This window comes from Orcinus orca, chromosome X, assembly GCF_937001465.1.
Source record: "Orcinus orca chromosome X, mOrcOrc1.1, whole genome shotgun sequence".
Lineage (NCBI taxonomy): Eukaryota > Metazoa > Chordata > Mammalia > Artiodactyla > Delphinidae > Orcinus > Orcinus orca.
The window spans coordinates 104,576,141-104,603,329 of record NC_064580.1 but is presented as its reverse complement, the minus strand read 5'-3'; the positions used below and the strand labels follow the sequence as shown (position 1 = coordinate 104,603,329).

Sequence of the window (27,189 nt, the reverse complement as noted above, 5' to 3'; positions counted from 1 at the left end):
AGTGTGTCAGATGCACAAAAATGACTAGGTTGTAGGTTGGCTTGACACAAAATGTGTCAAGCTTGACACCCTAACTAAAAATGAACTGAAGACACATTGCCTGTGAGAAAAACAGGCTCTCCCTGTATTCCTACTCTCAGGAATATGGGAAAACTAAGTTGCCTTTAAGCATAGTGCATAAAGAGGCTGATAGTTAAACCTCTTTGAATTGGCTTCCTTGCATGACCTAATGTTTAGAAACAGACTGGGCTCCAACCTATGGAGTGACACCCCGGATTAACTCTATAACCTGAGGCCTCAGACACAGGGGGAGCAGGAAATATACATATTTAGTCCATATTACCAAGGCAACAAAGTCAATGTACCTGAACATAGTAGGAAAACAAGCACAGATGATGTTGAATATTTTAAAAGTGTTCCCCACACCCACCATAACAGTGGTTAGAAACATAGATAAATTATTTCTGAAACCACACAATTAAAACTTCTCTAATATATGTGTGTGCTTTGTTTTTCATTGCTAACACTCCATAGGCAATCTTGGTCAATTAACATTATCTTAGTACCAAAAATAAGGTTCAAAGTTTGGTTTTGACATAAATGACTTATTTTCTTTTTAAGCATATAAGGAGCTATAGACCTCGAATAGGCTGCCTCTCCCCCAAATGGGGAAACATCTGAATTTGAAACTAGTAAATCAGCATAAAATGAGACTATCTGTTGAAGAAACCTACCCTGAAAGATCATTTATAATTGTGCTACTGATGAGATTATTTACACTTTTATCCACCAGGAATAAATAATAAAATATAAAAATATAGTAAGCTGTAGAATATAACTGTCATAACAAAGAAAAATATTCTACATAGAACTAAAAAAGGATATAGGAAGAAAAGTATCAGGGCACCTCTACAGGCTAGGAAAGAAAGATTTTGGCAGACATAAGCATTCTAATTAATGATGAAGCAGGAAAAATTCTCCAAGCCTTACCCTGGCCCAGATGAAATACTCTCCCAAATTATCAACCTTCCTTTACTCTTATCCATCTTCACCAAGAAACTTCCTGTTTACTAATTGTTTACCCTAAGCAGACTTACCACTATAAATTAATACATTTACATTCTAACGTGGGAATCTCCAAGTCTTATAGGTTTTGTTACTGGAAAATAGTTTCTCAATCTGAGTCAGACCCTGGATCTATACCCTTCACCCATGTTATATCTTGGGAGGCCCAGCTGCAACAGCCAGCCAAATGGTGTCTCTCTTTTTACTATCCACCCTCACCTTTCTCACCAACTTCTAACCGTAAAACAGGTCACCACAATCTTGTAAATGTCTGTATCCATCTGAAAAATAAAATCACATGTCATATATTTGTAAACAACCAAATGAAGATGGCTGAAACACAGTATTGGGTTGGCCAAAAAGTTCGTTCGGGTTTTTCTGAACAACAAACTTTTTTCCAAACAAACTTTTTGGCCAACCCAATATAACAGCAATGTTATTAGGAAGAAAGACCTGTTATCACTGTATAAATTCATAACTGCTGTTTAATTCTCAAAACAGCTTACTGTTCTCACTGAAGTAGGTCCATGGTCTTCATACGCCACTTATGATAGGAGATACGCATTCTTTGGGGAATACAGTGGGGACTCAAATCTGGAAGTTCTGGGCATCTGTGTAGTATGATTCAAGAGAGGGCATTAAATAAATTGAACTGGAATCTGATCAAGCCGATCTGTTTACAGGCTATACAGGGAGTACAAAAACAAGTTAAATTACTTTACAGTGATACAATCAACAAAATCCAGAATGTGGGAAGAAATGCTATATGACAAAACAACTAGATTTCTTACATAATTAATTTAAAGGGAAAACGGAGGGGGAACTTAGAGATTAAAACAGACAAATAACAACCAAATGCAATATATGGACCTTGTCGGATACCAATTTCAAGCAAACCAATGGTTAAAAAAATAAAAAGAGAAACAATTGGGTCCATCTGTCACATAATTGAACACAGTTCAGATATTTGACCTTATTAAGAAATAGCTGAGACTTCCCTGGTGGTCCAGTGGTTAAGAATCTGCCTTCCAATGCAGAACATGGGTTCGACCCTTGGTCGGGAACTAAGATACCACATGCTGCGGAGCAACTAAGCCCGCATGCCGCAACTACTGAGCACGCAAGCCACAACTAGAGAGAAGCCCACGTGCCACAACGAAGATCCCGTGTGCCACAACTAAGACCCGATGCAGCCAAAAATAAAAAATGAATATATATATTTTTAAAAAGAAATAGCTAAAATTTTTAGGTGTGATAATGATATTATGGGTTTTTTTTAAAAATACATATTTCAAAGACATATTAAAGAAACTGGATGAAATGATATATCTGAGATTTGCTTCAAAATAATCAGAGAGTGGGGTGGGAAGGAGTGAGATAGAGATGAAATAATATTGGCCACGAATTGAAGCTGGGTGATGGATACAGAAAAGGTCCATTATACTATTCTACCCATACTTTTCTATACGCTCAAAATTTTCCATAATGAAAAGTTTAAAAACAGCAACAGCAAACAAAAAACACATACAAAAGAGAAGGGGAACTTCTAGGTGCCCTGGGGTAATGGGATAAAAATCCCAGTCTAGCTTCCAGCCCCATTAAGTAGTCAGATTCTCTGGGGGGGTCAGCCATATACTAGCAAGTTCATTTACCAAATCTTGCCCTTCATCTTACATCATTAGCCTGAGAAAGGACATTAAGTTGTCTGAGTTTGGTTACTTACCAGACACCTTTTAATGTCCAAGTTTGTAACCCAAATTTAACTTGAGTTTAAGAAAAAAATAAAATAATTTTTGAAGCTAACAGAATTTTAGCATCTGTTGAATTTATTCAGCATAACCACAGAGGTATTGTCTTCATGTTGTCACACATAGACACAAACACAGATACAACACAATATCCATTTTTAGCCCAAGTGCATTCCTTCTGAGGCTCATTTATATGTCTTCATATGCCACAGCCCATCATTTAAATAATGGATATTTTCAATGCCAATTCCTTTGTTGACTTTCTCACTGCAGAAGGAATAAAGCACATAAACATATTGTTAAGTATTTTTATAGGCTTACTCATGGTAAATATAATTCAGGGTGCATTGCTATCTTGAAATTATTGAGCCACATGTAGGGAATTTATTTATATTACACTAACATTATCATCTACATTAAACTACATTACTCTGCTGCAGTTCATGTCTTAAAGCGATTCTAGTGATCTAACTAGTGGGTCCACAGAAACAGAGTAATGATGTCACCAAACCAGGAGAACATCAAAGTGTTATAATTAACCCTGAAACAAAATTAATAGGAATATTTTGGTCATGAGTTCCAACGTTTTTAAGTATATTGACTATATTTTGGTAATATATCTTTAATATTTCCTTAATATTTTATACCACCATGTTAAAATATAAGATAAATACTGTGTGGTACTAAATTATGTCACCGTTTTTAAAAACTAGCAGTAAAATATCTTTCTCCACACCTAATCTAAATCATACTAAATAAAAAAAATTCCTAAAATACCACACACATACATATAATACAGCTGTGTTGGCACACAGGTTCTTTTCAGAATGCTAAAGGAAGAATGCAATCCCAGAGACAAAATAGGTTTCAATGGCTTCCTAAGTGTTAGGAAAAATCAGAAATGAGGCTTCTGTGCTTAAATATTTATAAGATATGGTATGAATGAGAGCAAATTTCACCTGTAATTCTGATTCTTCCTGCATAGGTTACCTATATCTTAAAAGCTAAGGAGGCCTAACAGGAGACTTACATATCTTCTGCAGACATCTTCATGACTCCAACACACAGAGCATGCTGTTTTCCTTCTGCCATGATTGCCTGAAAACACACAGCTAAGAAAACTATCTATCAAAATGCCTTGGAGAGGGGGTGTCACATTACTACTTAAGCCACTGTGAACCCAACTTGCACCTTCGCCTAGTCCATTAACTCCTTGAGGGCAGGGACCTAGCAAAATTTATGGGCAGATTGCAAATACTCAATACATGCTAAATGAATGAATCTAATAATCATTCTCTGTTTTTAAGTCAAATGTTAATAATACCATAACCCAATGCCAACAAAAGAAGAAGAAAAAGAAGTCATGCAAAAAAGGAGACAAAATTTCTTGCATATAAGTATTAAAAATGGAAATAAATATCAATTGTTCTAGTGCTTTAATCACTAAATGGTGGTTTTATATAAAGGACACATTAAAACAATAATTATATCCCCAATCAATCTTTAAGAGTCCAATGTAAGTTGCAATCTATCCAGAACAACCAGAATGTTCTTGGTTATCATTTGAAGTGTCTAGAATGTTAAACACTGCAGTACATATTTTAAAAAGTAAAGGTTCAAGGGTACACAGCCCCTCTCTGTACTAGTTTTGCAACTTTCCCAAAGTCTATAATTATTTCAAAATAAAAATTATTTTAAAAGTAAAGGCTAAGTACTAGGAAAATTTTCCATTTAGGGGAAACCCCAGAACTATAAACTTTAAAAACAGAAAAATCATAAACATAAAAGGGTAACCTGTCCTCACAGAATACTTTTCTCCCTTGGTTTTCAAGTCATTCATTCATTCAATGTTCCACAAATATTTGATCACCTATTATGTGACCAGTATCTATATCAACACAAGCTGTTCCTAAGATATAAATATATTGATACAACTTATACTACCCCTTAGATATAACTGCCACAAGAGAGAACACCCTCCTTTTGAGCACAGGACACACTCTTAAACCCACTCTAATGGCCTTTCCGCTCCAGTGATTTCCCCATTCCCACCAAGTATGGTTCCTTTTCTCAACCTGAGGCAAATGGCCACTTTATCTATGACAAAGGAGAAGATGTCCTCCTGTCCAGACTAGGTGATAAAAAACTAATCTGGAATATAGCTGAAACAGCACTGTAGAAATGGAAATAATGCAGAATTATTCAGCTCCATCATGAGTTGAATAGATTCTTAAGGACTATCTGGGACTTTATCATTTCTCTTTGAGAAAACATGTTCTGAGGCCCAAACAACCAACTTAAAAATGAACTTTAGGGGGCTTCCCTGGTGGCGCAGTGGTTGAGAGTCCGCCTGCCGATGCAGGGGACACAGATTCGTGCCCCGGTCCGAGAAGATCCCACATGCCGCTGAGCGGCTGGGCCCGTGAGCCATGGCCGCTGAGCCTGTGCATCCAGAGCCTGTGCTCCGCAACGGGAGAGGCCACAACAGTGAGAGGCCCGCGTACCGCAAAAAAAATAAAAGAAAAAAAATGAACTTTAGAATAAAAGTTCATTGGAACTTCAAAATAAAACCACTGGGACTGCCAATGGTTCCCACTACTCACTTCTAACATTCCACCTGGTGCTTAAGTTCTTTTCCCTTTTGAGTGCTTTTACTCCAGGGTATCTGGGGTAATTCAAACATAAAAGTAGCAAGATGATGTCCAAATAAGTGATCCAATCATATCATATACAACCTCTCTATTAATAATTAAGAGTTTTATACTGTGTCCTGAGTCTGATAACACTGGTCTCTAACTGAGCTGAAATGCAGTTGGGACTCTTTTGTTACTTGTTCTCATTTAATCTCTAAGATGGGACAGAATTTAGTCTCAAGAAATAATGTTGCTTCCCACATCTTCAAATGTAGCCAGAAAGGCATGAGATAACAGTAAGAGTAACCTCCAAAAAAGTACATCTAATGTTCTCTGGGATGACAGATCTTTCAGCAATAACAAGAATACAATGAACACATTTTCCAACAGTTACAGCCTGGGAAGGATACAACAATCGTATCTACTGCAGCAGGGTAAAGTTTAGCTCCAGGAGAAGTTAAGCCTGGACACATGATATTTGCTCCACTGAGTACAAATTTGATGGCTCCTTTATCAACCTGCTGGTGTGGCAGGATAAAAGGATCTAGAAGAAAAGAAATGCATTACATAAATTAGTAAGACTAATGACTCAACAGAAAAAGGCAAAGGACATGAACAAATATTTCCCCAAATTACAGTATTCTGTGACACATGCAAAATAAAACTTAAACACCCTCCTTCACTTATCAAATTGGTATATATTTTTAAGAAAAGTATTTCCCAGTGCTAGCAAGAGTGTAGGAAAACTGACATTCCCAAATACTGCTAGAAGACTTATAAATGGGTACAAGCTTTCTTTAGGACTACCTGGCAACATGTATCAACAGCCTCGAAAAGGTTCAAACTCTGACTCAGTAATTCTACTTCTAGGACTTTATCCTAAGAAAAAAATGAGAGATGTACAATATATTTAGATAGAAAGATATTCATTATAGCACTAATATTTATATTAGAAATAAACTGGAATCAACCTAAATGTCCAGCAATAAAGTAAGAGATAAATGACTTAAAGTATGTCTATAATACCTATATAATAGGACCATGTTTTTGGAGAATACCCTGGGAAATATTCAAAATATATGATAAGTGAAAAAAGCAGAATAAAAACTGCCAGAAATGGGGCTTCCCTGGTGGCGCAGTGGTTGAAGAGTCCACCTGCCGATGCAGGGGACACGGGTTCGTGCCCCGGTCCGGGAGGATCCCACGTGCCGCGGAGTGGCTGGGCCCGTGAGCCATGGCCGCTGAGCCTGCGCGTCTGGAGCCTGTTGCTCCGCAACCGGAGAGGCCACAACAGTGAGAGGCCCGCTTACCGCAAAAAAAAAAAAACTGCCAGAAAGACCAGTGGTTGCTAGGGGTTGGAAGAGACGGGGAGGTGGGAAGGATGAATAGGTAGAGCACAGGGAATTTTTAGGGCAGTGAAACTATTCTGTAAGATACTGTAACAATGCATACATGACATATGCAATCGACAAAAACCACAGAACGTACAACACAAAGAATGAACCCTAATGTAAACTATGGACTTTCGTTAATTATAATAATGTATCAATATTGGTTCATCGATTGAAGCACGGCAATGCAGGATATTAATAAGAAAAGAAGGATGGGAAGGAAGTATATGGGAACTCTCTGTACTTTGTTCATTTTTTCTGTAAATCTAAAACTGCTCTAAAAAAGAAAGTCTATTATTAAAAAACAAAAACTATTTAACAGAGAGCCCAATTTAAAAAGGAAAAAAATATGCATTTACACATAACACACAGACACACACACAATACAGGAAATAATGGGATGGAAGTACACTGATATACTAACCATGGTTACCTCTAGGTCATGGAAATACAAGTGATTTTACTTCCGTATTTTACAAATCTCTAGAATGAACACATACTCCTTCTGTAATCTTAAAAAATTTATTTGTGTGTGTGTATGTGTGTCTATTAATAATTCATAACCTAAAAACTAAAGGATCCCCAAAGGATTTAAAACAATATCTATTGGAAAAACTTTTTAGGCCTCTCAGGGCTCTCTAGGAATAATAACAATAATTGGTAAAATGTATTCATTTTAATGTCTTACCACTAGCTCTCCCACTAGTCAGAGAACAAATAAGTCTTTTTCCTACCAAGACTAGAAATTAATTTAAACACAGCTCCAAATTAAACATCTTACTGAAAAAAAGGAAGCTGAATGAATGAATGTGTTTACTACTCAGAAGCCATAATTTGTTTTCTAGATCTCCATCCTCATTAATATCTGTCCTTTAATAATAATGATAATGATGATCCTGATCATGGGCATGATGACAAGTAGTAGTAGTGGATGGACATTTACTGAACAATTACTACATCATAATAATGGCTATTATACATTGAGCACTTACTATGTTCCAGGCATTGTGTTAGGTGCATTACATGTGTGTTACTATCTTATTTAATCCTCACAACCCTGGGAGATGTAACATAAAATTGCTTCCACTTTTAAAGATAAGGAAACAAAGCTTAAGTGACTTGACAAAAGTGACATGCACTGGGAATTGAGCCCAGACCTGCCTAACTCCAAGTTCACACTTTTAACCACCATATCATCCTTCTTCTTGCACAAGAATAACTTTAAGATGTTCTAAAAGGTTGGTTCCCAGCAAAATATTATTAAACAGGAACATCTTTTTCTTCCAACTTATTGTGAAAATGCTTAACATATAGAAAAACTGGAAGAATAGTTCAATGAGCACCTGGATACCATCCACTTAGTTTCAACAATCGTTCATTAGCACTTTGCTATATTTGCTTTATCTCTTTCTATTTATACACACATATTTTTTTCCTCTACCATTTGACACTTCAGACACAATGCTTCACCATAAATAAGCACACATGCCAGACACATACTGGCTTGAAAAGCAGAAATTTTACTTTGCAGTTGAAAAACTCTTGTACACTGGGATAGCATCTTCCTTTGGGTTTTCTTTTGTAATGTAATCAATCTAACAACATGCAAATGTGGGTACATAATAAACATTATTTTGTTTCTTAACACCTGACCTTGGCACTCAACTAACAATAACTGGGATTCCATGCTTTCCCTTATACAGACTTACCTCTATGAGGCAAATCTGGATACAAATGTAAAAGAAAATGCTCACAGCACTTATTACAGTTTGTGAATATATATTCGTGTAATTATCTAATTGTTGTCTATTCTCCCAACTAGACTGTTAGCTTCCTAGGGACAGGGACCATATCTATCTTTGCTTCCTATCACATTCTCAGTACCTAGCTCAGTGCCTGGCACAGAGTAAGTTTAAAAAATAGTTTTTGAATTAAGTAATGAATGAATGAATGCTCTTTCTTGGGCTTTCTGGAATGCATAATGAGAGAATTTGCATTTTTCAGATTTACCACAAGATGGGGAGGGGGGAAATCTTTTTAGTTTTATATTCCATATAGCTTAGTACTAATAAGTTAACTACCAGAAGTCACTTTCAACTCCTTTTGTGTCTTTCTATATGCCCAAATACATATTTTCTAACAAGACTTACATTTGTGAAGTAATCTTAGAGTTGGATAAAAAGGCCCTTCTCTTTGTCTAAAAAACAGTAACTCTCCATTTACTGTAAGGATCTCTATATGTTCATGGCTGTAAGACAAATGTCACAAAGTACCAAGTTAGATATTTTCTTTCAAAAATGAATGTGCCAAACATCCTTTAAATAATGTATAATATGAAGCATGCATATACAGAGATACAGTAAGCATTAAAAAAAATTTCAATAAAGATCCAGGGCAAAAAAACATTTTTTTTAACTCATACCAGTCCAGTAGAGAAAAAGGAAAAATATGACCTGCTACAATTTTATTTCACATTTTATTATTTTAAATTCCTTTTCAGATAATTAATAAAACAAATCTCTAAAGCACAAACTGAAATAAATCCAACTCTGAATAAAAACATTTAATTAACTCTTTAATAAAACAATCAGTACACAAAGCCACATTTTCACAAACATAGAAAAACACTTGAAAATACAAATATTGATAAGTTTTAGAGTTACTCATTTAGAGTAGATAAATAGTTAATGTGACGATAATTACATTTATTATGAGTGCAATCTAATCATTCAATATTCAGCTTCTCTGAACTTTACATAGAAAAAAATAAAGACTTACCATCGCACTATTTTGACAGGATCTTTCTTAGGCATGATTTGATTAAGCCATGGTTCAATACCTGGAAATTGTTCTAACAATTGGTTCTTAATACACTTTATAACTGAGGTTTTCAACTGGATGCAGTTGGACACATTTTCTTTTTCATCAAATCTGCCAAATGATTTTTGCAAGGAAAAAAAAGGCATTTCCAAGAAGACATATCAGAATAGCTAAAAGTATTGTTTTAATTAGTCATCTATTTCCAAGCAAATATTTAGACGTCTAAAATAATTATGAAATAAATTGTTTTTTTAAATACCATTTCCCTTTTATTGTGTCCAGCACAAAACCAAAGTCTTAATACAATATTAAAATAAACTGTCATAAAGTCACAATTAGCTGGGAGGGGGGGGCGAGGGGAGAAGGATATGAGGCATATTTCACATTATAATCTGTAATTAGCTACACAAATGCCTCTCCTGGAAAATCTTACTCAACTCTACCCAGGAAGAAACAGATTCCCACCTATAACAGAACCTGTGTAAAAAAACAAAAGCAAAACAAAACAAAATGAAAATACCCTCAAGCGTTGATATACAAAAGACCAACCCAAATATAACAGTGAAAATCGGTCCCTCCTAGGCTATGTAATCTGCTGAGATTCTTTTTTAAGTGATGATGACGACGGTATTTAACATTCCTATTTATTTTTGCTCAAAATGTCCTGCACAAAACCCACCTCCCTTTGCCCATGATCCCCCTTTGCTTTTTGCGTCTACCAAATCTGGAAGGCAAACCCACTAGGTAGGTTCCAAAGAATTTTTGTCTTCCTCACACTGAATAGCCTATGGGGCAGTCACGCTATTTTCAAGACAAGGTTCATCTGTCAGCTAGGCAATAGGTATCACAGTCCGCTAGCTTCCTGTCACCCAGACTCCTTCACTCCCATGACCCAGGAAGTCAAGCCTTCCCTTATTCAGTTCATAACTAGTAACCACAAGGCAGTGAGTGCAGGGCTCTCCTCTCTGCTAAAGAGGATATGTCCCCAAATCACAGTGCAAGGATGTGATTGGTAGAACCCTAGGAACGGAGATAGGACTAGGAAAGGGGGCAAAAGAGAAAGAGAGGTAAGGAGAAAGAAAATGAGGGTGGGAGGACCCAAACCCAACTGAGGATTAGGGACGAAAAGCTTAAAGAAGTGTTGCTAGTTGCCAGTTGAGAGAACAGTACTATAGAAAACCTTAGGAAGTAAGGATGGCAGGGGCGGGGGAGAGAGAAAGAGAATCTTTGCTCTCGCCCTCTTCCCCACCCCCACCCCCACCCCCTTTGTGAGCAGCCAACGGAGGCCACAGCATGTCCTTACTTCTTGAACATGATCCAAGGTGAAGGGGGCGACGATAGGGAAGGGCCCGGAATGGGGAAAAAATTGAATTAGCAAGGGTCCGGCAGATCCCCTTACACGAGGAAGGCCGGAACTGACAGTCGGAGCTGTTGTCGTTATCCGGAAAGGGAGACAGCCAGCCGCACTTTACGGTTCTCAGAGAAATTTGACTACTTCCGCTCCTTAAAATCGTCGGCTCTTTTGCCGGCCCTTTTTGGTTTACCGATCCCTATCCAGAGCGGGTAGCTGAAAAGGCGGGACTTGTGATGGAAGAAGAGATAGAGCAATCATTGTAAGAGCAGGAAGAGAAGATGGAGGGGGCGGGGCAATCAATCAAGGCAGTATTTAAGGCCATTGCGTCACTACGGGTTCCTCAAAGGGTCAAAATTCTTCCGTGTTTCATTGCTACCTACAGTTATTTTTTAGTGGGAATGGTTTTTGTTCCCTGAGACAACCGAATGGATTGGTGCTTACCGACCAGCTTGAAGCCAAGCAAGCATCTTGACATCATGTTTATGTACTCGTGGGCTTGCCAAATTTAGCAAATAAAAATATAGGACGCCCTGTACAGGACATTTGGATTTCAGAAAAACAATGAATACTTTTTTTAGTATAACTATGCCTCATCCAATATTTGGGACATACTTATACTAAAAAAAGAAAAAAAGTACGTGCTATCTGAATTGAATTGGGCGTCCTGCATTTTAATCTGGCAACCATATTCACTGGTCACAGTGAGGTGCCCCCATAGAATTATTCACTAGGCTGCTGTCCCCTGCCTCACCCCCATGGCTATAAGTTGAGCTATTATAAATATAAAGAGGTACCTTCCCTGAATGATAGAATGTCCTGTAGCCGATCGATACTAGACTAATCCGATTGAAGAGATAACAGTTAAAGAAACACGTTTTACTTACGTGATTTTAAAAAAGAGCAAATCAAGGGTTTTGATCAGCAAAGAAAGCATAGAAAAATGCAAAACCTAAACAGGCACTACCCAGGCGGTGGGATGGGTTTGCACTTATCTGTAAAACAAATACACCAGTCTCTCCAGGGAGCAAATACTCTATACTGGGGAGATGGGCCTTGGCAATGACAGCAAATGGTATTATGCGTTTGAATTGTACTGCTAACTCACCTTGCCTTGATTCTATGGTAGCAACAATCTTCTGATTACAATTTAGCTTCCCACGAAGATCTGCCCGGAAAGGACTTGCTATTTTCAAATCATATCTGCGTGAACAATTGTCTTTATAAATTAATAAATTGGCATTATGGTTTATACATCAATCTCTTGAGAACGTCCTTAGCGTGAATCCGCATTCCCAGCATCAGTCAACTCTGTGACATTTAAATATCGTTTATGAACATACAAAACTGAAGCCCAGACCCCAAGCTGTGGTTAGTGCTACACTGTTAGGCTTCTTACAAAACAGGAGAACTTTCCTCTACTGGCAACTCACATCGCCCTGGGAGCCTGCCATGTAACAGTAAATATATTATAACAACTATAAACAGTTATAATTAAGCGGTTGGAGGTAGGAGAAAATAAATATTTTGTGTTCAATCTAAACATAACACCTTAGTAATAACAATGTATTCCACTAGTAAATAAAATTTAACTTGATGAACTCCAAAATTAATAATACCTAGATGGACTTCCTAATTTCTTGAACTTCCTAATTTTTTGAACCTACTAATTTTAGACTTATTAAAAAGTATTATGCTGAGTATTTGCAGTGCTAGAAATAAGAGCTAACTTTTAATTCTATAAAAATTATACATAAGGACTTCCCTGTTGGGCCAGTGGTTAACACTCCACGCTTCCACTGCAGGGGGTGCCAGCTTGATCCCCGGTGGGGGAACTAAGACCCCACATGCCGCGTGGGGCGGCCAAAAATAATAATAATAAGGTTTTAAAAAATAAAAATAGGGCTTCCCTGGTGGTGCAGTGGTTGAGAGTCAACCTGCCGATGCAGGGCACACGGGTTCGTGCCCCGGTCCGGGAAGATCCCACATGCCGCGGAGCGGCTGGGCCCGTGAGCCATGGCCGCTGAGCCTGCGCGTCCGGAACCTGTGCTCCGCAGCGGGAGAGGCCACAACAGTGAGAGGCCCGCGTACCGCAAAAAAAATAAATAAAATTTATACATACTCTAAATTATGACAAATCCCACATGCATGGAATAGATATATAGCTACATGTGCATACATATTTTAATCCACTTTCATATACTCTGATAATCACAGAAACTGAATCTGAATTATGACAAATGCCAAGTTAGGTCATTAGTATTAACGAGGGAGATATTTAGTTGTGTATGTGTACATGAATACCTTTATTCATAACCCATCTACACAGATACATAAGCAGGGCCCACTTTTCACTTTTAATGTGTTTCTGGTTTTGTGTTGTAAACAGGATTATTTTTCCAAGGTTATAATTGGGTGTTTACTCCTGACAGAACTCATCTTCAAATAAATCACTGCTACAACAAACAATATGTCATAAAAGAAGAAATACCTCGAAATAAACCTCTTCCAAAATTGAAATAATGAACTTCATTTATTCATGCAATAGTTATAAAGGACCTTTATGTTTTAGACATATATGCTGTCTATACTAGAATTCATGCATAGATGTTCTGTGCAATTTATTTTACAAGGGACATCAATGTACATGCAGCACAGGACACAAAAAACCCAAGTCTAGCATACAGTTTACTAAAATAAGTAACCTAGCTATAATAAGCATTAAACATTTAATGATTGTATTTGCTGTCTTAGAATTTTGAAACAATTTTATAGGATCATCTTGACATAAGACTCTAAAATGCTGCCCAAGGAAGTTTACAGTAAGGCCTCCTTTTCTTCTTCATAAGCTTCCTTGAGCAATAAGCATGGTACCAAAACCCTTCAGAGTGTCCAGTAAAAAATGGTTTCTTTAGGAGGTGGGCCATAGCTTTGAACACTGGAGGAGGTGCTTTCACTGCAAGAAAGAATTGGGCCACTGCCAGACCCCTACTGGGTCTCTCATCTCTCAGAATCTACAGCCTGTGAAGTCTTCCATTAAGGTCACTTTTCCCACAAACCGCCCCGCAGCCTTATACTTCAGAGCCACCTGCAGCCTGACTTTATATCCCCCACAAGGTCAAGACATACCTAAGAATCACACCACTACCCCCACCACCAATCACTGTGCAGAGCACAGGTGAGAAAATGCATTGGCCACGGCCTGGATCTTTCCATACAGAGCAATATAAGGAACACCAACCAAACAGCATCATCAACCTCTAGTCCCAAATACAGCTAAATTTGGAGAAACCTGAGAGACCCCTATTTATCAAAAGACTGTCAGAAGTAACCATCTTGACAAATTTATGATAAGCCAAACTCACTGTGCCTCACTTACATCCCTATTTTCTTTTGTCATCGCCCAATATGTAAGCACCAAGTTCAATCTATTATTATGTGACCTTGGGCAAGTCACTTAAACTCGTGTGCCTGTCTTCTCATCTGCAAAATAAAGGCTCTACTTTATGAGGTTGTTATGAGGATTAAATGAGAGAATACAGGCAACGCATTGTTAAATTATTAGTATTGTTATTATTAAATTACTATTGCTGTCATTGTTATTCCTCTCTTCTAACCTCATTCCCATATTCCTCTGTGCTTCTTCTCCTGCCACCTGACCTCTCATTACTACCTTAATTTCCAGGTGCTTCTGCTATGCCTCCCTGGAACACAATTGCATGATTAACAAACTCTCCTACCCATCCTCCAACTTATCCCTGAATGTCCAGTGATATTCCTGGCTTTCCCATGAGATTGGAGCTTCCCTTACAGTCCTTTCAAGTGAAAGTGATTTACACCAAGACGCTGCATGTACTAGGGAGTCAGGAGGTGATGTGATGCCCTCTTCCAGCCACACTACAACTTCTAGACAATTCCTCCTTCACCCTCAGGTAAAAAAAAAAAAAACAAAAAACCCTGATTCTTCTTCCTCCAGGTTTCATACTATCTGGTTACACCTCGACTTCCTCTTTGCTGTCCTCTACTCATTCATTGAAGATCCTGGTTCACAGCCTTTCCTCTCCACCCTAGAGTCGTTAAGCACTGCAAGAGAAAAATCACAGTTAAATAAACAGGTACCACCCTGAATTCATAGTCACCAGCCTCAAATGGACCTTCAATATTCCTGGGGAAATCCTTTCATGTTTTCAGGTCACTCTCTCATTCTCCCCAGTGATTCTTTCAAAGCTTGCCCATTTTCCTCAAAACTCCAACACCTCAACAGCCCCTTCAATCTACCAAATAACTCACCTCTTAAAGATAAGATAGAAGTCTCCATATGGGAAACAAACTTCCTACTACCTACTACTACTAAACTAGGAATATATTCAGAGCCATCCTCTACTGTTAAAATGAGAGAGAGCCCTCTTCCAAGCTAGGTCTAATTGCTCCATCTTCCAGATCCCTTTCATGTACAGGTCCTCAGTAACCTTACTCAAGCTGTCATTACCTCTGTCCTATACCTTCAACCTCTCCCTCTCTACTGGCTCCTTCCTCTCAGCTCTTTCAACGGAAATACATGAATACACCCACATCGTATAACATTCAAACAACATGGAAGTATAATGACCATAGTCATAGCTAGCATCTACTGACTACTTACGCTATGTCAGGCACTGTTGTGAGTGCTTTCATGTATTAACTTATTTAATTCTCAGAGTGACTTTATGAAGTAGGTACTATTATTATTTCCATTTTATAGATGAGAAAACTGAGGAAAAAAGAGGTAAAGTAGCTTGCCCAAGATTACCAAGCTATGAAGTACCAGAGTCTGAAATATATATATATATATATATATATAGTCACTTTGCTATACACCAGAAACTAACACAACATTCTGAATCAACTATACTTCAATTAAATTTTTTTTAAAAAAACACACACAGGGCTTCCCTGGTGGCACAGTGGTTAAGAATCCACCTGCCAATGCAGGGGACATGGGTTCAAGCCCTGGTCCGGGAAGATCCCACATGCCCCAGAGCAACTAAGCCTGTGTGCCACAACTACTGAGCCCACGTGCCACAACTAGAAGCCACCGCAGTGAGAAGCCCACACACCGTGCAGCAAAAAAGACCCAATGCAACCAAAATAAATAAATTAAAAAAAACAAAAAAACAACACACACACACACACACAGCCATGCTACAGCTTCATTTTAAATTCATGATCACTAATCTCAAGTGGGCCCTTAATGCTGCCTGGCAATTATAGTATATATCCTTAGACTAGTGCTGTCCAATAGAACTCTCTGCAATGATGAAATATTCTGTAATCTGTGCTCACCAAAACAGTAGCCATTAGCACATGTGGCTACTTATGTTTACATTTAAATAATTAAATTAGATAGACTTTGAAAAACCAGTTCCTTAGCCATATTAACCACATTTCAAGTACTCAGTAGTCACATGTGGCTAGTGGCTAAGTATTGGACAGCTCAGAATAAGCCATTCAGTCTCCCCTAGATGACTATTTCTCTCCTTCAACCCCCAACACCTTTCACAGACTCCCACCACCCCATCTACCCACTTCTACCAGCATCTCAAACACATGTCTAAAACTGTACTTCTAGACTCTCTCCATTCTGTCCCCTCATACACTCATCTGTCCCCAAACCTATTTTATCCACAGTCGTCAGTTATTGACAACTCCATCCTTTCATGTGCTCAGACCTGAAATCTTAGGAATTTCCTTCACTCCTCTTCCTCTCACACTCCACCCCCAAGTCATTGGTAAGTCCTATTGATTCTTCAAAATATATCAAAAATTCAACCACTTCTCATGACCTTCACAGCTACCATCCTAGTTCAAGCCATCATTATCTACTGCCTGGATTGTTTCAATAACCCCCAAACTGGTCCTTTACCTCTGTCTCGCACCACAATCTGTTTTCAACACAAGCCAGATTTTCCTATTAAAAGTGAAATTCAAAGTAAAGTCTTTTCTCTGCTCAAACCTCTCCAACAGCTCTCCATCTCAACTAGAGTAAAACCGGTATCTGTACAATAGCTTACAAGGTCTTTAATTGTCTAGGTTCCTGTTACCTCTTCAATTTCATTTTCTGCTACTCTTCCTTCCCTTTTCTTACTCTTCTCCAGTCACACTGACTGCCTTGCTATTTTCCAACACACCACATCTTAGGGTCTTTGCACTGGTTGGTACTTCTACCTGGAAAGCTCTACCCCAGATCTCCACATGACCAATTCCCTCACCTCCTTCAGACCTTTGCTCAAATGTTACCTTCTCAATAAGGTATTGCCATAGTCTCTCCTTTTAAAAACGCCATCTAGGGACTTCCCTGGTGGTCCAGTGGGTAAGACTCCACGCTCCCAATGCAGGGGGCCCGGGTTTGATCCCTGGTCTGGGAACTAAATCCCCGCATACATGTAAAGATCCCGCATGACGGGCTTCCCTGGTGGCACAGTGGTTGAGAATCTGCCTACCAATGCAGGGGATACAGGTTCGAGCCCTGGTCTGGGAAGATCCCACATGCCACGGAGCAACTGGGCCTGCGAGCCACAACTACTGAGCCTGCACGTCTGGAGCCTGTGCTCCGCAACAAGAGAGGCTGCGACAGTGAGAGGCCCACGCGCCGCGATGAAGAGTGGCCCCCGCTTGCCACAAATAGAGAAAGCCCTCACACAGAAACGAAGACCCCACACAGCCAAAAATAAATAAATAAATAAATTTATAAGATCCCGCATGCCACAACGAAAAGCCAGCGTGCTGCAACTAAAGTCCCGGCGCAGCCAAAATAAATAAATAAATAAGTATTTTAAAATGCCATCTACCACCCGCCCCCATCTCTTTACTCAGTTCGGTTAATAATGACCTCCGCCTTGCCAAAACCAAAAATCATACTCAGTTCTCATTTTACTCAAACTCTCAGTAGTATTTGAGTTGACCATGATCTCCTTCTTGAAACACTTTGGTACCTTGACTTCCTTAACACCACCCTCTCCTGATTCTCCTTAGCCAGGTTCATAGCTTTCCATACCATCTATATACCTTGGACTTCCAATTTGAAATCTCCAGCCTGGATATCTCCTCTACACTTCAAACTATCCAGAGTTGACATCTCCACTTGAATAATAGACACTGCAAATGAAACATGTCCAAAATAGAATCCTTGATTTCAGCCCCTTCCCCAACACGCAATCTTCTTCATCTCAATAAATGGGAGTCCCACCCACCTATTTTCTTGGATCAAAAATCCCTGAAGCCCTCTCTTTCTCTTACATCCTTCATTTAGTTCATCATCAAATACTATCACCTTTACTTTCAAAATATATCCAAAATCTGATCGCTTCTCACATACCTCCAACACTATGACTCTAGTCAAATTCACTATCATCTGTCACCTTGACTACCAAACTCATCTCTTACTTATTTTGCTTCTTGCTTTCACTCTTATGCCTGCTGCCTTACAGTATATTTTTTACACAGCAGGTAGGATGAACCTTTTAAAACATAAGTCAGATCATGTAACTCCCTTGCGCAAAACCCCCAGTGGCTTCCCATCTCAGTTATAATAAGATCCAAGGTCCTCATCCTGCCCTGAAGGCTCTACACAATCTAGCCCCCATCTACCCCTCCATCTCATCCACTACTACTTTCCCTTTCTCTGCTCCAGCCACATTGGCTTTCCTGCTATTCCACAAGCATGCCAAGCATGGTCCCTTGCTTCTCAGAGTCTTATTTTTTTTCATTGGTTCTTGGATGAATAGAATTAAATTAATCATAATCTTTGATTCATGGCACATTCTCTTTATTAATACAAGTATGGTTCATTTTTAATTAGTTTTTTAAATAACATAATAAGTATCCATGAACCTAATAACTAAATCTAACCATATGGCCCTAATCTCATTCCTCTGCCTCCCCCCACCCCCTGGCAAAGAATCATTATCCTGAATCCTGTGTTCATTGTTTTGTGGTGCTCCATTTAATACAATTTTATGTCATACATATATATGCACACACACATATATATATATATACACATACATATATAGATATGTACATATCTACATACATATATGGATATATATATATCTTTCTTAAAAGTATAATTTTTATTATAATGTATTTTAACTTTATACAGCTGTATGCTGTATGTACTCTTTGGGAACCTAATTTTTCCCCCTCCATATTTACTTTTCTAAGATTCACCCATGTATATTTGCATGTTGCTGTGGTTCATTCATCTTGATTGTTGTATAATATTTCATTGTATGAATAACACTTCAAGGCCTTGGCACTTTTGCCCTCTGCCTAGAATGTGTTTCTCTTAGATAGCCACATGACTACCTCCTTCACTTCACTCACTCCATTATTCAAATGCCACCTCATCTTAACACTATCTAAAATAGTGCACCATTTTACACTCTCTCTTTTACTCTTCTTTACTTTTCCCCATAGCACTTATCACTACTGCTCTGAATATTCTCACTTTGCCTCTCCGGATCCACTCTCCCCCTTTCCACCCTGCTCTGTGCCCTGCAGCAGATCTTTATGATCTGCAATAATAGGCTTCCTTGCCTTCTGGTTTCCCCTTTGGTTTTGCCTGTGAGAGATACCCTCAAGAGACAGGAGGGTGGGAGAGACTGGAGTTGTAGCATTTATTCCCCAGCTCCCTCCCTGCTGTGATTTTCCAGCAGCTGTGACGCTCCTGTCCGGTGACTCTCTCCTATTGCCATACTCCTCTCCAGGTTGACTCAGGGCCAAGCTATGGTAATGTCTTCTCATTCCCCTCCCACCTGTGGCTGCTGAATCATTTCTTGTCCTTTCACTTACTATTGTTTACAACTTTGTAAATACTCCTTCATTAAATGCTTATCAATCCTTCTGTTTGAATGCACCTCTCTTTTCTGCCAGTACCCTGAGTGACAGGACTGCCTGACGTTAAAATTATTTATTTTTGTTGTTGTTGATTGTCTGTTTCCCCCAGTAGATAGTAAGCTTCAAGAAGGTAGGGGCTTCCCTGGTGGTGCAGTGGTTAAGAATCCGCCTGCCAATGCAGGGGACACGGGTTCGATCCCTGGCCCGGGAAGATCTCACATGCTACGGAGCAACTAAGCCTGTAGGACACAACTACTGAGCCTGCGCTCTAGAGCCCGTGAGCCACAACTATTGAGCCTGCATGCCACAACTACTGGAGCCCACGTGCCACAACTACTGACACCTGCACGCCTAGAGCCTGCGCTCCGCAACATGAGAAGCCACCGCAATGAGAAGCCTGCACACCACAATGAAGAGTAGCTCCCACTAGCCGCAACTAGAGAAAAGCCCACGCATGGCAACAAAGACCCAATGCAGCCAAAAATAAAATAAATTAAAATAAAATAAATTTTTTAAAAAAGAAGGTAGGGACTTTGGGACTTCCCTGGTGGCGCAGTGGTTAAGAATCTGCTTGCCAATGCAGGGGACACGGGTTCGAGCCCTGGTCTGGGAAGATCCCACATGCCACGGAGCAATTAAGCCTGTGCGCCATAACTACTGAGCCTGTGCTCTAGAGCCTGCGAGCCACAAGTACTGAAGCCCGTGTGCCTAGAGCCCATGCTCCGCAACAAGAGAAGCCACCGCAATGAGAAGCTCACACACCACAACAAAGAGTAGCCCCCACTCGCCACACCTAGAGAAAGCCCATGTACAGCAATGAAGACCCAACACAGCCAAAAATAAATAATAAATAAATAAATAATTTTATTAAAAAAAAATAAAATAAAAGAAGAAGGTAGGGACTTTATCTGACTCCCTGCTATATCCCTAAGGCCTAGAATAGGCTGAACTCATAATAAACATGCAATAAATATTTAAGTGAATTATCAATACATATAATACTGCATTTTAAATGCTTACACACAAAAAATTGCTTGCACATACCTCTTTCAAAACAAATGCCATTATTTCTTTAAGCTACATACCTAACAGAATTGCAGAGTTGAGGGTTAAGTGGATATTTCATTTAGTAGATAGCACCAAATTTTCCTCCATTCTCCTATAGAAGGAATCAGGGCTCCATGGAGAAATGGCTGACTCTAGGACTGGAGCATGGAAAATATAAAATGAGTCGGGAGCACCATAAAATTTTTTTTAATTATAAAAAACTGAACAAACATAAAAACAAAAACCGCCTGCAATTATAGAGGTATGTCAAAGGGATATAGGAGCCAACTGAAAGAGCTTCCAATGGCCAAATTTGAAACAATATGAGCAACAAAATTATCATTGGATTATAATTCAAAGTATAAAATAAATATCAACAAATCCATACTGATATTAATAAATGATTGAATAAATAAATTAAAGGAGAGTACACAAATCTCTTGTACAGAAGAATTCCAAATAATTTATGTAGATACTTTCTCAAGCCAGTGGAGCATAACTGCCCACTCCTTAAGTGTAGGATGTGCATAATGACTTCCTTATAGACGGTGGAGTTTGGAAAGAGAGAAAGAGAGTAGTGTTGCAGTAGAGAAACAAGCCAAACACTGTCTCAGCCAGGCAGTCAAGGTTCACCTCATCAATGATAAATCATGTTGATAGCATGTACCCTTGGTATGATGTATAACTATGGAAAATGCATCAGACAAACTCAAATTGAAGGATATTCTACAAAATATCTGACCGGACTCCTTAGAACTGTCAAGGTAGTCAAAAACAAGGGAGGTCTAAGAAATGGTCACAGCCAAGAGGAGCCTAAAGAGATATGACTAAAGATGATGTGGTCTCCTGGATGGGATCCTGGAGGAGAAAAAAAGGGGCATTTAGGTAAAAACTAAGGAAATCTGAAGAAAATATGGACATTAGTTATGAATAGTGTATCGATATGGGTTCATTAGTTGTGATAAATGTACCACAGTAATACTAACAATAGGAAAAACTGGGTACAGGGTATATAGGAGCTCTCTGTAATATTCTTACATATTTTCGGTAAATGTAAAACTATCTTAAAAGAGTTTGTTAAATGTTTTAAAAATACCCTATCAGGATGGCTATAATTAAAAAGACAAATAATATCGTGTGTTGGCAAGGATGTGGAGACACTGGAACCCTCACACATTGCTGTGGGAAGATAAAACAGTACAACCTCTTTGGAAAACAGTTTGACAGTTCCATATAATGTTAAATATGGAGGTACCAAATGGTCCAGCAATTCCACTCTTAGGTATCTACCCAAGAAATGAAAACATATGCCCACAGAAAAACTTGTACATGAATGTTCATAGCAGCATTATTCATAATAGCCAGAAAGCAGAAACAACAGAAATATCCTTCAACTGGTGAAATAAATAAATATGGCTTACCCATACAATGGAATATGATTCAGCCATAAAAAGGAATGAAGTTCTGATGCATGCTACTACATGGATGAGCCTTGAGAATATTAGGCTAAGTAAAAGAAGCCAGTCACAAAAGACCACACATTGTATAGTTCCATTTATATGAAACGTCCAGAATAGGCAAATACATAGAGACAGAAAGCAGATTAGTGGTTGCCAGGGTATGGGGAAAGGTGGGAATAGGATGTGTCAGCTAATGAATACAAGATTTCTTTTTTTTTTTTTTTTTTGGTCAGCAAAGAGCTCTGCTCTTTATTGAACGTGTTACTAAAGAGGTTTAGTCAAAAAGACCAAAGCCCATGTCATCATCAGACTCTTCACATTCTTCTTTCTTTACTTCTACTTTCCTCAGCTGGGGCAGCAGTGGTGGAGGGGGCAGGACTTCCTGCTGGTGCTGGTCCACCAGCTGCTGAGGTTCCACATTGCAGATGAGGCTCCCAATGTTGACACTGGCCAAAGCCTTTGCAAACAAGCCTGACCAGAAAGGTTCAACATTTACACCAGTTGCTTTAATGAGGGCATTGATTTTATCCTCCATGACCATCACCTCATCGTCGTTCAGGATGAGGATGGAGTAGATGCAGGCGAGCTCTAAGACGGAGGCCATGGTGCAGGGGAGTGCTAGGCAGGGGCTGCCCGGCGCGATTCTAGTCGCCCGATGATGTGAGGGCCTCACCCCAACGCGGCCTTAGACACCTAAGTGGCAGCTGAGGAAAGGGACAGGATTTCTTTATGGGGTGATGACAATGTTCTAAAATTAGAATGTGGAAATGGTTGCACAACTCTGTGAATATACTAAAATCATTGAACTGTATGCTTTAAAGGGGTGAATTTTATGGCATATAAATTCTATCTCAAGAAAGCTGTTATCTAAGGGACTTTAACCAGAAAAAAATTCTAAGTGTGTTGATTTTGGGGGCTCTTTCTGTTGCTAATTTGTAATGTTATTGCACTGTGATCAGAGACTGTTACTCCTATGATTTCTGCATTTTTGCAGACTAATAAATGAGTCATTTTGGAAAATGTTCTATGGGTATTTGCAAAGAAAACACAATCTATGTTTGGACAGGGTAATCTCATATATATTATATATATATATGTGTGTATATATATATATATATTCAACCTTGTTGAGTAGTGTTATGATCTTCTGTATATCCTTACTTATTCACATGATCTGATGATTTCTTAGAGAAATATTTTACTTCAAATATGCCTGAAAGTCTGGCCAGCAACTCCAATCTTATCTCTTATTAAGTTATTCTGAATTATTTCAAACCTTCTCCACTTTTCTCAAATTTTTGCCACCCCTCCCCTAACCATCACATCCTACTTTATACATAAAAATGGAAAGGAAGATGGGATTGCCTTCATCTGCCTGGTACCAAACAAACAACTTACAACTGTCTACCTTCATCCCGTTCCATTTAACTTTTCTCATTCTTCTGACAATAGAAGAACTACCCCTCCTTCTGAGACCCATTTCTCCACCTGCCCTTGGTATTCCATTCTTTTCCATTTCCTCAGAAACCTTGCCTTATCAATTATCCTGTTTCTCTCTTGATTCTTCAGCACCTCTCTCTCTGGAGTCTAATTCTTCTCTCCTTGAATCTGGGCTTGTCTTAGTGACTTCTTTAACCAAAAGAATGCAGCAGAAGTGATATTCTGGAATGTATAAGGCTAGGACAAACGAAGCCTTGCAGCTTCCACCTAGGCCTCTTGGAACACTTACTCTTGGACTCTTGAAGCACCATGTAATGTGTCTGCCTACCCTGAGTCCGTCCTTCTGTGAGAAGACCCAAGCTAGCCACGCAGAGAGGCTGTCTGGAGAAAAAGATGTCCAGCCTGCCCCCAAATATTCTAGTTCTCAGCTATTCAAGTCATCCCAGCTGAGGCCCCAGACATCATGAAGCCAAAATGAGCTTGATGTGCCTTGTCTAAATTCTTGACACAAATAATTATCAGATATAATAATAATTATTATTACATTTTTGTTTTAAGCCACTAAATTTTGGGATTGTGTGTTAAGAATAACTAGAAAAGAATAACTAGAATGGGGACTTCCCTGGTGGCACAGTGGTTAAGAATCTGCCTACCAATGCAGGGGACGTGGGTTCGAGCCCTGGTCCAGGAAGATCCCACATGCCGCAGAGCAACTAAGCCCGTGCACCACAACTACTGAACCTGCACTCTAAAGCCCACAAGCCCGTGTGCCACAACTACTGAGCCCACATGCCTAGAGCCTGTGCTCCTCAACAAGAGGAGCCACCACAACAAGAAGCCTGCGCACCACAACGAAGAGTAGCCCCCACTCGCCGCAACTAGAGGAAGCCCGAAGACCCAATGCAGCCAAAAATAATTAATTTAAAAAAAAGAATAATTAGAACGGTCAAAAATGACCTTCGTGTTGCTAAATGTAATTGACATGTTTTCATCCTCATTTATTTGACCTGTCAGTAGCTCTTCTTTCAGGGAACCATTGCCTCTTTTTGAAATACTCCCTTCCTTTGGTTTATCTGACACATCACCCTCCTGGCTTTCCTTATACCTCTCTACCCTCTACCTCCTTACCTTCCTTTACTCAACCACTGAATCTTAACATTTAACTCAGTTACAACCCTTCTTCTCACTTTACAGTCTCTCTTTAAGTAATCACATCCATATCTGGGGCTTCAATTACCCCCTGTTCATATATCTCACAAATTGAAGTCCCCAGTTTTTCTCTGAACTACAAAGATTTTTATGCCCACTACACATCTCCTCTTACATGTCTCAAAACACCTCCAATTCAACATATGCAAAACCATAGTCTTTTCTTCCACCTCCCCCTACAAACCAAAACCAATAACCTGGTCTTCTTGCAGTGTTCCCCATCTCCAAGAATGGCACCATCGTCCATCACTTGCCTTTTGCAAAGCCAGAAACCAGGAGTCACCTTTGCTATGTCCTCTCTCTCATCTTCATGTGCAACCCACCCTGAAGCCCTATCAATTTTGCCTGTTAAATCTCTTGAAACTCTCTTCTTCTCTCTCAATGTTGACCACTTGCACCACCTCTAAGATATCTTCCGGCATATAGTTAGAGCCTTCTTGTCACGCCATGTGGCTTGTGGGTTCTTATTTCCCCAACGAGGGATTGAACCCCGGCCCTTGGCATTGAGAGCCTGGAGTTCTAACCACTGGGCTGCCAGAGAATTCCCACTTAGAGCCTTCTAATTGAGCTCCTTGCTTTGACTTTTATCCAGTCAATACCTTTTACAGTCAGAATTGTCTTTTTCACTTTTAATCTTTTCAATGATTCTTATTGTGCTTAGAATAAGGACACAATTAACATAACCTCTGAGACCCTGACTATTTACTCCTTTAGTCTCATCTTATAAAATTCCCCACTTGCTGATTGTCTATAGCCGAACCAGCTCTTTTGTCCCTTGTATGCACTGGGCTTCCTCCTACCACAGGGCCTTTGCACAGACTTTTCCCTCTGCTTGAAATACTTTTTCTTCCTCTTCACTCAGTTAACTTCAAATCTCTGGGGAGGTTTTACTTGCTCAGGGAACCTTCCCTGACCTCTCACACCTCTGTGTACCTCTCCTACAGAGCACTCATCACGGTTGTAATTTTACATGTATTTGAATGAATATTTGAATGATGTCTATCTCCCTGACTAGACTGAAAGCTTCATGTGGCAGGCACCAAGGCTGTTTTGCTTGCTACTATGCCCAAAGTACCCAATACAATGCCTGGCACATATAAGGTGCTAAATATATATTTGGGGGGGAAAGTAGGGGAGAAAGCAGGAAAGGGGATAAGGAGGGAAGAGGGAAAGGAGGAAAGGGAGAGCAAGAAAGGGGATCCTCCACCTATGATTGGTTATTTGTAAATTTGTATTCTGTTAGTATCCTAACAGTCTTTGTCACTAATTCATGTTGTTAGGTGCATAAAGGTACATGATTGTCACACGTTCTTAGTGGAGTGTACTTTTTTGTTGTTGTTGCGGTACGCAGGCCCCTCACTGCTGTGGCCTCTCCCATTGCCTCAACCACTGTGCCACCAGGGAAGCCCAGAGTGTACCTTTTAACAATATTAAATACCCTTTTGTCTCTTTTAATATTTTTGGCTCTGAATTCTATTTTTGTCTGATTCAAATAGTGGGGTTTTTTGTTTGTTTGTTTTTTGCTAGCATTTGGACAACTCAAAGTTTTACTGTTTCTTTGCTTACCACTATTTCTTATATTCCACATCGTCCTCTTTTTTGGATTCATTTCTTTCATTTTGCTGTAATACCTACCTGAGTAATTCACAAAGGTTCTGAATATACCTACAATGTGTTCTGAATATGTCAGAAAATTAGAATCTGAAAATTGGAGTTTTGTTCCTTGTATTACTTCACTCCTTCCCTTTCCCCACTCAGGGACAATTGTTCTATTTACAGTAGTCCCTCAGTCTCCACTGAGGATTGGTTCCAGGATCCTCCATGGATGCCAAAATCCTCAGATGCTCAAGTCTCATATAAAATGGCGTAGTAAGGCTTCCCTAGTGGTGCAGTGGTTGAGAGTCCGCCTGCCGATGCAGGGGACACGGGTTCGTGTCCCGGTCGGGGAGGATCCCACATGCCGCGGAGCGGCTGGGCCCGTGAGCCATGGCCGCTGAGCCTGCGCGTCCAGAGCCTGTGCTCCGCAACGGGAAAGGCCACAGCAGTGAGAGGCCCGCGTACCGGAAAAAAAAAAAAAAAAGGCATAGTACTTGCAAATAACCTATGTACATCCTCCCATATAGTTTATTATTATATTTTTTTATTTTC

At 39.4% G+C, this 27,189-nt stretch overlaps 1 protein-coding gene, 1 long non-coding RNA gene and 1 pseudogene across 3 annotated transcripts in view; all 3 read right to left on the bottom strand.

Annotated features, from left to right (window-relative positions):
• The window catches only part of LOC125963039 (uncharacterized), a 181,191-nt gene that overhangs the window by 71,790 nt on the left and 82,212 nt on the right, over positions 1-27,189 (bottom strand). The gene's annotated exons all lie outside the window — the stretch shown is intronic.
• On the bottom strand, positions 2,871-11,304 carry MCTS1 (MCTS1 re-initiation and release factor). 2 transcript variants are annotated; one of them, XM_004285589.2, is made up of 6 exons: positions 10,961-11,304; positions 9,616-9,768; positions 8,988-9,085; positions 5,857-5,990; positions 3,844-3,911; positions 2,871-3,080 (listed from the first exon to the last, which is right to left on the bottom strand). In XM_004285589.2, exons 1-6 carry the CDS (start codon positions 10,969-10,971, stop codon positions 2,999-3,001), a joined length of 546 nt encoding a protein of 181 aa, XP_004285637.1. In that variant the 5' UTR covers positions 10,972-11,304; the 3' UTR covers positions 2,871-2,998. The 2 variants fall into 2 exon arrangements, with proteins under 2 accessions (XP_004285637.1, XP_004285636.1); XM_004285588.3 differs by lacking the exon at positions 10,961-11,304 and adding an exon at positions 10,337-10,884.
• LOC101288369 (60S acidic ribosomal protein P1-like) lies at positions 22,667-23,452 on the bottom strand (annotated as a pseudogene).